The sequence below is a fragment of the Dendrobates tinctorius genome, unplaced genomic scaffold, assembly GCF_039654945.1.
Source record: "Dendrobates tinctorius isolate UK_male_01 unplaced genomic scaffold, ASM3965494v1 ptg000062l, whole genome shotgun sequence".
NCBI lineage: Eukaryota > Metazoa > Chordata > Amphibia > Anura > Dendrobatidae > Dendrobates > Dendrobates tinctorius.
The window spans coordinates 37,896,854-37,909,456 of record NW_027361730.1 but is presented as its reverse complement, the minus strand read 5'-3'; the positions used below and the strand labels follow the sequence as shown (position 1 = coordinate 37,909,456).

General features: G+C 45.3%; 1 protein-coding gene across 5 annotated transcripts in view; it reads left to right on the top strand.

Moving 5' to 3' along the window:
* Window positions 1-12,603, top strand: part of LOC141093095 (uncharacterized) — a 63,382-nt gene that overhangs the window by 12,801 nt on the left and 37,978 nt on the right. For 4 of the 5 annotated variants that reach the window (XM_073579558.1, XM_073579561.1, XM_073579560.1 and 1 more), the window contains 2 exons: window positions 2,313-2,456; window positions 8,136-8,237. In XM_073579558.1, the coding sequence (XP_073435659.1) occupies window positions 2,313-2,456; window positions 8,136-8,237 (246 nt within the window). The remainder of the gene's footprint in view (window positions 1-2,312; window positions 2,457-8,135; window positions 8,238-12,603) is intronic. The other variant, XM_073579559.1, reaches the window with a different exon arrangement.

The following is a 12,603-nucleotide window of genomic DNA, read 5'->3' as shown; positions in this document are numbered from 1 at the left end:
ATAGCTAGCCCCCAAACATATATTGCCGGTGAGACAAGATGAAGCAGAAACACAGGCAGAAAATAGAGTAAGCAAATGATGGGGCCCAAAGTGTCTAGCTAGAACAGGACAGGAAAGATACTGTCTGCAATCACGCAAAAAAACCCTCAGAAAAGCAAATGATGACCTGCAACACGTCTGATATGCAAAAATACTGAGGCCACATGACCTCTCTCCCACTAGATCAGAATTCTGGTGTGAACTGGAAGCAAAACAAAAGATATTGATATAACAGGGGACTAGCAATACTAAACAGACCGACATAAGTTGTGGCATATGGAACAGGGTCCAGCACAGGTCCCAGCAGGGAACAATGTTGAACCCACACAGCAAAGCAGAAAGCAGAGAAAGGCAAAAACTGGATCAAATGCAAAAAGATTCCAGAAAACAAATAACTTATCTGAACGATGCAGGACCAAGCAGGGGGCAAGCGGACTTCAAAATGCACAGGAAGAAAACCAAATCACCAGCAACAACTGAGGGAAGCTTGCTGACTTAAATCTTCCCAGTCTGTAACACCTGACCTCCAATCATCCTCTTCTGGTGATTGACTTCTGTCAACCCGACCAGCTCCATTACCCGCAGCAACCAACAGAGGGAAGCCAAACTCAGAAGTCAGGTCAAAAGTGTTCACAACATTTGGGTGTGTCAGGGTCAGTGTCAGTTTGGTGTTTGCAAGAGTGCAGGTCAGAAGGCTCTGCAGAGCTCCACCTGTGAGGCAACACAGGCAATCATATCCAAACAGCCAACGCAGCTGATAAGCCTGGCACCCACAGCGTACACGGTGGTACACTCACCCACGGCAACCGGTCTCGAAGGTGGACTGTCTTGTGCCCGGCAGTGGACCGGAGGAAGACGATCCTGTGCCTGGCTGCGATCCAGAGGTGGACTGGCGTGTTTATCGACTGCAATCCAGTCTTCAGTAAATATGGATATATTAAAAGTAAAAAAAAAAAATCTTAAAATCTTGCAATTCTCACACTGACAACTGGGGATTTCGTAGATACTAACCTCTTGGTGTATTAGGAAACAACACCTGTACATAGCGATAATAGCCCCCATTTTTTGTATTAAAGTATCTAATGAGCGGACACAGGGTCATCTCTGACATCATGATAGGTGGATCCTGTGTTATAGAGATGCTACCTGTCATCGTAATCCTGACTACTCTGACAAAGATACAAATAAAATATCCTGAAAAAAAGGGGTTAAATAAATAAAAACCACAAATAAAAACAGCAGGTATACTCCAACTAACAGTTGCAAACAAAAGACCAAAAGGAGTAACAAACACCCATATATAATTTTCAATTTATTAAATATATTCATAAATATGTGTTACATAATCTATTAAAAAAGTTATATGGACAGAATAACAGAGTGAAGGACACGAACAAAAAGTCCGACACAATTACAATAATGATTGGACCGGGAATATAGAGACCATATGAAACATTATATTGTAAACATGACTATATTTACTTTTGCACCATTACATAGAATCAGACAATAGCATAAAAGGACATAATGTCACCCCGGGTGCAGCTAACTGACATACAGCATATTGCCACTTTCTAATATATACCCGAAATGCCTCATATAAAAAATCCAATACTAAGAAAAAGTCTCACCCAAAAAAGGTCCTTTGTAAGTGGTCAGACCACTTGCAATTCTCACACTGACAACTGGGGATTTCATAGATACTAACCTCTTGTTGTATTAGGAAACAACACCTGTACATAGCGATAATAGTCAAATACCACCCCCTATTTTTTGTACTAAAGTATCTAATGAGCGGACACAGGGTCATCTCTGACATCATGATAGGTGGATCCTGTGATATAATCTGTATATAGAGATGCTACCTGTCATGGTAATCCTGACTACTCTGATAAAGAACCTGCTGAAATCTCTTTCTTAAGGAACAGAAAGTATAAGTCTAAAAAAAAACCTATTTGGCAGTGTGAAAATTGCAAAATTGATAATTTATATTTACTTTTTCATTTTTTCTTTAAATAAAGATATGAAAAAACAAACAAACAAGCAAACAATGCAGATGTTTTTAAAAAGTACATGTAACATAAAAACCTGACTTATGGTAAACAATAGCTTGTTTTCTGATAGCTTCCATTAGATCTGCCACATTGAATCACTTGGCTTGTAACAAATAAAACAATAAGCAACCTAACAAAGTAACATCAATTTTCACTGAGTAATATATGTTGAGATGGTTGTATTTAATTATCCTTAGACAAAACCATTTTTGTTTCTAGAAAAGTCTGCAAATCTTACAGGAGGAAACAACAATTCAGCATTCACTTCTTGAGGCTGAGATTAGAAGCCATGCTGAAAAGATGGAAGTGCTTGAAAGTCAAAAAGTTCTTAAAGGAGTTCATCTTACTGACAATGGTACTCAGGTAGGTAAAGTCATAGTCAGGAAGTGTTGTTAGTCAGTATTATGTTACTGCTCATTTGTGGACCATTACGCATAACTTTTTAAAATAAAAATACATTTTTGTATTTCTTCTTCACTTTCTGTGATATTTTTGTGTTAATTTGTGTAACTATTTTATTATTTTTACCCTTAAACCTAACCTTTTTACTAATGCTAATACCAGTCCTAATCTTAGTCATAATCCTAACTATGGTCTAATTCATAATTTGCGGAGAGAATTATGACACTTATTTTTTTGTCTTGTGATATTCATTGTAATTTTTTTTTGTGCCAAATTCTTCAAAACTGCAAGTGTGGTTGATTAATTTTTGCATCAGGAGCAAGAGAATTGATGCAGTGTTAGGAGCGGAGCATACCCTATTCCCAGCTTGGTTATTCAGCCATCATCTGCTTCTAATTGCTGTGGGTGTCATTGAACCCCACCCACAGCTGTTAACCTGTTAAATGCCGCTGCCAATGTATGAAAAGGGGATTTACAGCACGCAGCCCTGGGAGCGCACTGTTCTAAGCCATCACCCAGTGGTCTGCACCATAATTGCAGGGTGTCGATTGATTGCTATGACAGCTGGGGATCTGCTGTAGACCTCCATGCCTTTCATAATGGTGATCTTATGAAGACCAGTCTATAGCTGTCTACAAATATCTAAAGGGCTGTCACATTGTAGAAGGATCAACTTTATTCTCATTTGCACAAGGAAAGACTAGAAGCAATGGGATGAAACTGAATGGGAAGAGACACAGATTAGATATTAGAAAAAACTTTTTGACAGTTAGAGTGATCAATGAGTGGAACAGGCTGCCACGAGAAGTGGTGAGTTCTCCTTCAATGGAAGTCTTCAAACAGAGGCTGGACAGACATCTGACTGGGATGATTTAGCGAATCCTGCTTTGAGCAGGGGGTTGGACCAGATGGCCCAGGAGGTCCCTTCCAACTCTACGATTCTATGATTCTATGATTCTATAGCAGGCGTTCATGGGAGACAGTGATTTTTACTATTGTAGGGATTCTACTCGCTTTGGTGCGACGAGAGACTACCAGGAGGCTTGTTCCTTTTAAAAGTTCACAGGGTTTATTGCTTCATAACCCATAAAGCAGCACTTAACATAAGGAATAGCCTTTAGCTCAGGCAAAAGCAAGCATAAATGTCCATGATTTCAGGCTCAGTCCTGGAGCCTCAGCAAAACACAGGAGTCTTGTCCCTCCTCACATACAGCCAATATACATAGGCCACCCCGGGTCAGCAGCCTCAGCACGTGGTCTTCAGGAAGGTAGCACACCTTCTTCCACCTAGGCCTGCCGGGACCTTCCACATGGCTCAATCAGATCCATGCGCTCTCTCTCATGTGACCTACTCTGGTTACCTTATAAGGCCCGTAGCCTCGCCCCCCAGGTCACATGACTATGACCTCATCACAGGTCCTTCAAGCATTCATACACATATACTTTATTATGACAAACCCTGGGTGGGTTTGTAGGTAACTGTCCCGCCCATCTCCCTAGTTAGCTGGTGACTTCTCCCTGACACATTAAAGCAGCACCTCAGCAGTATCACTGCTGATCAACACATAAGTCTCCACCTCAAAGCCACCCACTTTGAGATACATAACGGCCATTCATCCTTTCTCCTTGGACATCCACCCAGCGCCCCCTAGCGGACACAGTGGTTACTACACCACATACCTCCCCCCTCTGTTCAAACATGTGGGGTTGAACACACAACATTACACCAGGGTCTCGCGACCGGGCACTCACTAAACCTTGCCCCACAGGTCGAGAGAACTGTCTCCATCTGTCATACGGCCTCGTTCCTACGTTAGACCTCCCCCGCCTCCAGCAGTCAGAATATCGTTCATTGGCTTTGACTCTCCAGTCACTGTCTGTCTGCGTCGTCAGACACTGGTTAGTCACCATCCTTTCTCTTCTAAGCGTCTTGTAAGAAATGGTACCCCACCACATCTAAGTTTACTTTTCAGTGCATTAACCTCACAGTTCTTTGCATCTGCTGTCTCCGTAGTAACCTCCAGTTCACACTGTAATCTACGGTGCAACGTATTGGCACGTTGAGCCTCTTTCTCTGCTTCTTCCACCTGGCGTTTCATCTGTTTCAGACGCACATCATTTCCCTCCGCCAGGTCTTTGTATTGCTCAGAACTACGCCTTTCATCATCCATTTGCCTTAGTACAACCTTCTGTTTTTTCTCTGTACGACGTACTTGTTTGCTTGCAGATTGTCGCACTTTAATTTCCGCATCAAGCTGTTCCTCCAGTAGTGCAACCTTTGCTTCTAACTCATTATTCTGGCGAACTAATTGCTGACGGGCACTCTCATTCTTCTGAGCATTACTACGTTCTGTCTTCAGATCACCATTCATCTGGTAAACCTGAAGTGTGGCCTTCCTCAGCCTGTCATTGGCTAATTCAACGTTGCCGTGTTCTTCCTCCACTTCTTCATGCGAGACTCTAACTGACTCTTTTCTTCCAAAGCCAGAGCACCTTCACCTCTGTTGTTGGCAATCACATCAGTCAGTTCATCTCTTTCCTGCTGTGCTTGTCCTTTAGCACAATCTGCAGCAGCAAGCTCCGACTGCAAACGAATCACCTCAGCTTCAATACTTTTCAGTTTATTTTTGTCTTCACACTGTTCCTCATTCAGGCCTGGCCGCTGTAAGTCTTTGTCCCACTTCTTCTCCCGCAGATGACCTCTTACAGTTTCTGTGAGTACTCCTACCTCTTCTCTGAGGGACTAATTCAGACCTTGCCACGATGCCAGGTGACCTTTGAGCTCGAGGACTTCTTTCTCTAGCCCTTCTAGTCTGTGCTCCCTTTCTCTCTCAGAGCGACAGTCACCCCTAAAATCTGAGTCACACCGATCATCCGAGTCAACCCTCCAGTTACCCACTGACCGTGTGTCCACTCCAGTCACCTCATCTCCCAGCCCACCATCTGTCGTGTCACGAGACATCACGTCAGTAAGTTGGGCAGATGTACCTTTTCTTTCGGTCGGTTCTACCTCTGACCTGTCCACTTTAGGAGGCATCACCGTCACACTGTTTGCTAACCCGACAGTAGAAACGTCTCCCTCACTCGACCATACATCATCAAACACAAAGTCCCTGCCCCTCTCAAAGGCATGCACTAAGTTTGGTGGCATACTACCACCTTGACACTTCCCCTTTGTCATCTCAATTATAACTCGGTCCACTGTATAATCCACAATGACCCCATGGTCGCAGCGAACCCTGACGTTTTTCTCGGTCAGAGATAAAACGAGAGGAGTTCCTGTCAGAGTCACCTGACTCTTTGAGTCCAGCCTACCAGGGACTCCTTCCTGGTGCAGTATCACGGTACACACCTGTGGCCCATCGTTATCAGGAAAATACATGCCGCACTCCTCAAAACTCATACACACACACTGAGGTTCCCCAGACATACCCACTGAGGCAACCAGTGCTGCCATTTCCTGAACCACCCGAATTTGGGTTGCTGCCCCCTCCTGGGACTCCACCCTTTTGGGTTACCACGCCAATTTGGGTCACTTCCCCCTTTTGGGCTACCACCCCAATTTGGGTCACCGCCCCCTTTTGGGACTCCACCCCCTTTTGGGACTCCACCCCCTTTTGGGTTACCACTCCAATGTGGGTCACCTCTCCCTTCTGGGACTCCACCCCTTTCTGAGCCACCACCCCGATTTGGGCCACCGCTCCCTATCGGGATTTCCCCATGTCCGTTCTGCAGAACTTCTTATGCCAGAGTTCACACAGTACAGTTTATGTCTTTTTGGGCTGGTACTGGCCCTTTAAGCACGACACCACACCAGTTCCTTCTGGCGCTGTCACAGCTCCTGCTGTCACAAATCACCGGCACCAACGGTTGCTGTTCACACACAATAGCTGGTGTCCTCTTCGTAACCCCGCTGAGTTACAGGAAGCCGCTTGTCCCTTTCTTAACCCCGCCGAGTTACCGAAAGCTGCTTGTCCCCTTCGTAACCCCGCCGAGTTACAGGAAGCCGCTTGTCACCTTCTTGACTCCCACTAAGTCACCGCAGGCTGAGTTGAGAAAAGAAGAAAAAAAAAACACCACAAAAAAACTCACGTGTCCTGTCTGTGTGCTCTTCAGGACATACCGTCTCCGCCTGAGACCGTCCAACACACAGGGCGCACCGGGTGCTATTCAGGGAGCCGACCCTCCTCCCAGGGTTTCCCAACACACCGGCCTCACCAGGTCCAGGGGTTTAGCGGGTGCTCTTCAGGACATCCGTCTTCGCCTGAGACTGCCCAACACTCACGCCTCACCAGGTCCAAGGTCATACCACGTGCTCCAGAGAGACGATTCTTCTCCCAGAACCTCCCAACACTGACCCTCCAGGACCTTGCTCACTGAACCCGCTAGGTACACAGTCTTTATCACTGACCCCGGTCAGTACAACACAGACTCCTGTCTGTTACCTGTGTCAGCCCCACAGGTCCTCGGATACCTCTTCTCCACAGAGGCACCCTATATCAATCACCAGTCACTTTCTCACTGACCCCGGTCAGTATAACTCATGATTTTCCAGACCGTCTGCTCTCCTGGCTCAGAGCCACCAGTACGGCAACATGTGCTTCTTGGAACTGGTGCCCGCATTCTCCACCAATTGTAGGGATTCTACTCGCTTAAGTGTGACGGGAGACAACCAGGAGGCACGTTCCTTTTAAAAGTTCACAGGGTTTATTGCTTCATAACCCATAAAGCAGCACATAACACAAGGACTAGCCTTTAGCTCAGGCGAAAGCAAGCATAAATGTCCATGATTTCAGGCTCAGTCCTGGAGCCTCAGCAAAACACAGGAGTCTTGTCCCTCCTCACATACAGCCAATATACATAGGCCTCCCTGAGTCAGCAGCCTCAGCACGTGGTCTTCAGGAAGGTAGCACACCTTCTTCCACCTAGGCCTGCTGGGACCTTCCACATGGCTCAATCAGATCCATGCGCTCTCTCTCATGTGACCTACTTTGGTTACCTTATATGGTCTGTAGCCACGCCCCCCGGGTCACATGGCTATGACCTCATCACAGGTCCTTCAAGCATTCATACTGTACACATATACTTTATTATGACACTCTTAAACACACCCCTGGGTGGGTTTGTAGGTAACTGGCCCGCCCATCTCCCTAGTTACCTGGAGACTTCTCTCTGACACATTAAAGCAGCACCTCAGCAGTATCACTGCTGATCAACACATAAGTCTCTACCTCAAAGCCACCCACTTTGAGATACATAACGGCCATTCATCCTTTCTCCTGGGACATCCACCCAGCGCCCCCTAGCGGACACAGTGGTTACTACACCACACTATATACTGCAATACTATACCAAGGACACATTCAATTGAAAATGGGGCTTGTGTCAGCAAGTCCCCTCCTGCTCGGGCCTGGTTGCACCCTCAGTGACCGCAGTTGTTATGCCCCATGTGCCTATCTTTTTACTACACCCAAAAATGGTTACCTACAAAAGTTTCATTTTTGAATGGAAAAATTATATGGAACAAAATTTGATCAGTTTCTAAAATCCCTGTGCATGAGCAGAAGAAATTTCTAATTTGGTCATGTTTAAAAAAAAAACAAAACGTGATTTGGTAAAATTTTTCTGTATTTCCATTAGTGTGATATAATAGATTGCATGTTCAGAGACAGTGATGTGCAGATCACAACCAATAATCAGGAAGAGGAACCTACGGTAGTATATGAAGAAATACCCCCTATGGTAAGTGACAATTGAGATTCTTGGAGTTGTAAGAAATGTTTCTACAATGTCAAAGAAAACAATTTACTGTTTGAGTTACCCCCTTTCGATGTGAAGTTCTATAATGTTTCATGTTAAGGTCACCCCGGAGGCAGATATTACAATTAATAAACAAAAATTGCGCTGTGGTTCCACCTTTATATCTCTGAATATAAAAGCTGAGTACAATAGTTATAAAATATCCCACTTACTAGCTTAGCTGTCTGGAGTTCAAATTGTCCAAAATGTGAGTGAATGAATCCTTAGTGCAGAGTATCTCAGCACTGTCACTGACAATCCTGCCTTGCAGAGGCGTAGCTAGAGTTTCGGTTCGGGGGGGAAGCTTATGAGTGGGCCCCTAACTAGGTAACTTTGATTACAACTTGGTGACACACCCTAATAGTGGATGTAGGAGATGACTGCGCTGTTACTGAAAATAATCCCTATATAAAGACCAACATGGATATTACCGCAATATGGTCAGTGGTAAATACCAGTCCTACAAAACATATGTGATTCCTGCACAGGTATAGTTGGCGTCTTACCGCTGACGTTCTTTCTGATGGAATCGGTCACTTTTCACGTCTTTTCCATCTGGCCCAGACCGACATGACAACTCCTCCAGCCACGACTCTGCTACAGAGAATACAACAACACGTTTCACTTCTCATATTCCATCACCATGTATCCCCAACCTGCACAAACCACTCAACCTGCTGATACCCCAATGCTGAGCCACTGCTGCCGTATGTGTCCCTATTACTGCACCTGATACCCCAATGCTGAACCGCTGCTGCCGTATGTGTCCCTATTACTGCACTTGAAGCCCCAATGCTGAGCCGCTGCTGCTGTATGTGTCCCTATTACTGCACCTGATACCCCAATGCTGAGCCGCTGCTGCCGTATGTGTCCCTATTACTACACCCGATATCCCAATACTGAGCCTCTGCTGCTGCCGTATGTGTCCCTATTACTGCACCTGATACCCCAATGCTGAGCCGCTGCTGCCGTATGTGTCCCTATTACTGCACCTGATACCCCAATGCTGAGCCACTGCTGCCGTATGTGTCCCTATTACTGCACCTGATACCCCAATGCTGAGCCGCTGCTGCCATATGTGTCCCTATTACTGCATTTGATACCGCAATGCTGAGCCGCTGCTGTCCCTGTTACTGCACCTGATACCCCTTATACACACACGGCTCTGCTCCACACCCCCTATACACACACGGCTCTGCTCTGTACACCTGGTACACACGCGGCTCTGTTCCGTACACCTTGTACACACGCGCCTCTGCTACGTACACGCTGTACGCATGTGCCTCTGCTACGTACACGCTGTACACACGCGCCTCTGCTGCATACACGATCTACAAACGCGGCTCCGCTCCGTACACCTTGTACACACCTGGCTCTGCTCCGTGCACTTGTACACATGCGGCTCTGCTCCGTACACCTTGTACACATGCAGCTCTGCTCCCTACACCCCGTACACAAGCAGCTCTGTTCCCTACACCCCGTACACACGCGGCTCTGCTCCGTACACGCTGTACACATGTGGCTCCGCTCCGTACACCTTGTACACACACGGCTATGCTTCGCACACCCCGTACACACGCGGTTCTGCACCATACACCTCGTACACATGCGGCTCCAATCCGTACACATTGCACACATGGCTCCACTCCGTACACCCCACACACACATGGCTCCGCTCCGTACACCCCGTACACACACGGCTCTGCTCTGTACACCCCGACCCGTACACACTTGGCTCTGCTCCGTACACAAACGGCTCCACTCACCCCATACACACGTGGCTCCGCTCCTCTGTACACCTCATACATGCATATCTCTGCTCCGTACACCTTCTACACACACGGCTCCGCTCTGTACACCTCATACACACACACAGCTCTGCTACATCCACCCTGTAAACCCCTCCTGAGCCCACACAGAATCTTACTTCACCTCATCCATCACCATGACAACCAGCACAGCAGAGCCCTGCAGCCGCTGAAGCCCCTGATCATGTGACCCCCTGACTCCGCCCCTCCTGTGACCTCATCACAGGTCCTGTGCGCACAGAATAGCCCAGGACATTGCTGGCTGTGAGTGGGTGGCGCACTGCTGGCACCGGGGCCCCCCACCGCCTTCTCAGGGGCCCATAGCGGCTGGGCGGCAGAGCAGGGAGATCGATTCTCCCTGCTCTGCCGCAGAATGTAACAGTATGGGCGTGCTGTGCACGCCAATACAATTACAGTAGCGTAGCTCTGGTGGGCCCCCTCAGAGCTCGGGGCCTGGGGCGACCGCCCCCTCTGCCCCCCCCGGTAGCTAGCTACTGCTGCCTTAGGTTGCTGGTATCCATGCAAATGGTCTGAAATAGATAGGGCGATTGGAGTAGAGTGTATCCAATATTCTCTGTAGAGAACTTTCAATGTAGCTTGGAGAGATGTCTGTAGAACTTAAAAATTAGTCTTATAGATTCAAGAATCTGAGTGACGCTCCTGCTGGCAGCACCGTAATATACTGAAAGTTGCTAACCAATCTACTCCACGTTTTGTAACATCACCAAAGTAGGGAAGGTTCAAAGAACAAAAGAAAACCAGTGATACTACGCATTGCGAAGGTATCGGCCTTCTTCCTGAGCGCCACTTAGATACTTGGAGCTATAGGACTAACAGCTGGCCCTTGTAACAGCGGTGTGTGTGTTGTATGTTACAACTGACAGCGGGTGGTTGTCACCTCACTTATAGATAGATAGTTATAGATAGACAATATATAGTACTGTAGATCTCTTAGGCTATGTACACGTTTGAGGCATACATATAGCATGTACTCTCATATGGGTTAAACAGATGTTTCGGTTGGACGAAAATGCAGTTGACTGTTATTCCAACAAAGGTATCCGGTAAAAAACATATAAGTTGAACTTATACCCTATTTTAGAATGGATTCAGATGGTGATGATGCATTGTATGACATCGATCAGTATGAGTGCACCCTGATGTTTACATAGCCTTAGATTGTGTTTATTTTAATGGGAATACATGGAGACTCTCTGAAATCTCTGTAATGCTAGATCCTTTATAAGTCTTAACATGTCTCTTCATGACACATACAAGATTTATGATAACATAAACCAGTGTTGCGTGCAAACCTGTGGCTTTTGTGCTTCCTTTCTGTCTATAATACATTTTTCAACTATTTATCTCAACTTGTGAGTGCTCTCTAATATTCTGCTTTAAAGAATTCAACATTAAAAAGAAACTATCATAAGAAAATGACCTATTTGCTAAATTAGATTTTTGTATTAAATTGATAATTTTTTACATTTCTCGCAATTTTTTTTCTTCAAATCATGATCTTTATTAAAAAAAAATTAGCCATCTTTTAATTGACACACTGACCACTGGGGCTACTTTCCACTCATGCTTCCTGTCCATTCAGGAAGAATTTTCAGCAGGTTTCTTATCAGAGGCAGAATTACAATGACAGGTAATGCCGCTATTCACAGCTGATAACAATAAATCCACCAATATTCCATGACACAGCTGACCCTGCTCCCCTCCATTCACAGTGACCTTCTACACACTCATTACAGTCTTCGATTATAAAAGATAGAGTATATTCCTTGTGGCCAATAGCCATGTGTTGCTTGTGAAACTACAAAATGGTAGAATCTAAAAAAAAAAAAATCAGTGAAAATTGCAACATTTCTATTTTTATTTTTAATACAGATTTTGATATATAAAAAATTACTATTACTGAAATAAAATAAATAAATAAATCAACACAAAATTATGGGAAGGGAATCTGTCAGCAGATTTTTTCTATTTAAACTGAGAGCAGCATAAAGATAGGGATAAAGAGCCTGATTCCAGGGATATATCACTTGCTCAGCAGCTTACTGTAGTGTGAATACAATCAGTGTTTTATCCACAGGAGATTATTACAAGAGGACTATATGTAAGCCAGTCATGCTAATCTACGTAATCACGCCCCCAACAGTGATTGGCAGCTTGCTCACAGTGTACACAGGCAGCTACCAATCAGGGGTGTGGGCGTGGTTATACACAGCTCAGCATTCATAGCACTGTTATATCTACATCAGAGAAAACAGATTCTATCAAAACTACACTGAGGAGTCTGGTAAGTGTTGCATCGCTGGAATCAAGCCCCTTGCCCCTAAATCATGCAGCTTGCACATTCCATAGCTTGGTGTCATAGTCCCTTTAAATAATAGGTCACTTTCCGATGATAGCTTCCTTTTTAAGATGAGTGATTAAGGCCTTTCTCAATTGTGAAACAGAGGTGTTAATTAAAAAATACATCACACATGTGGATT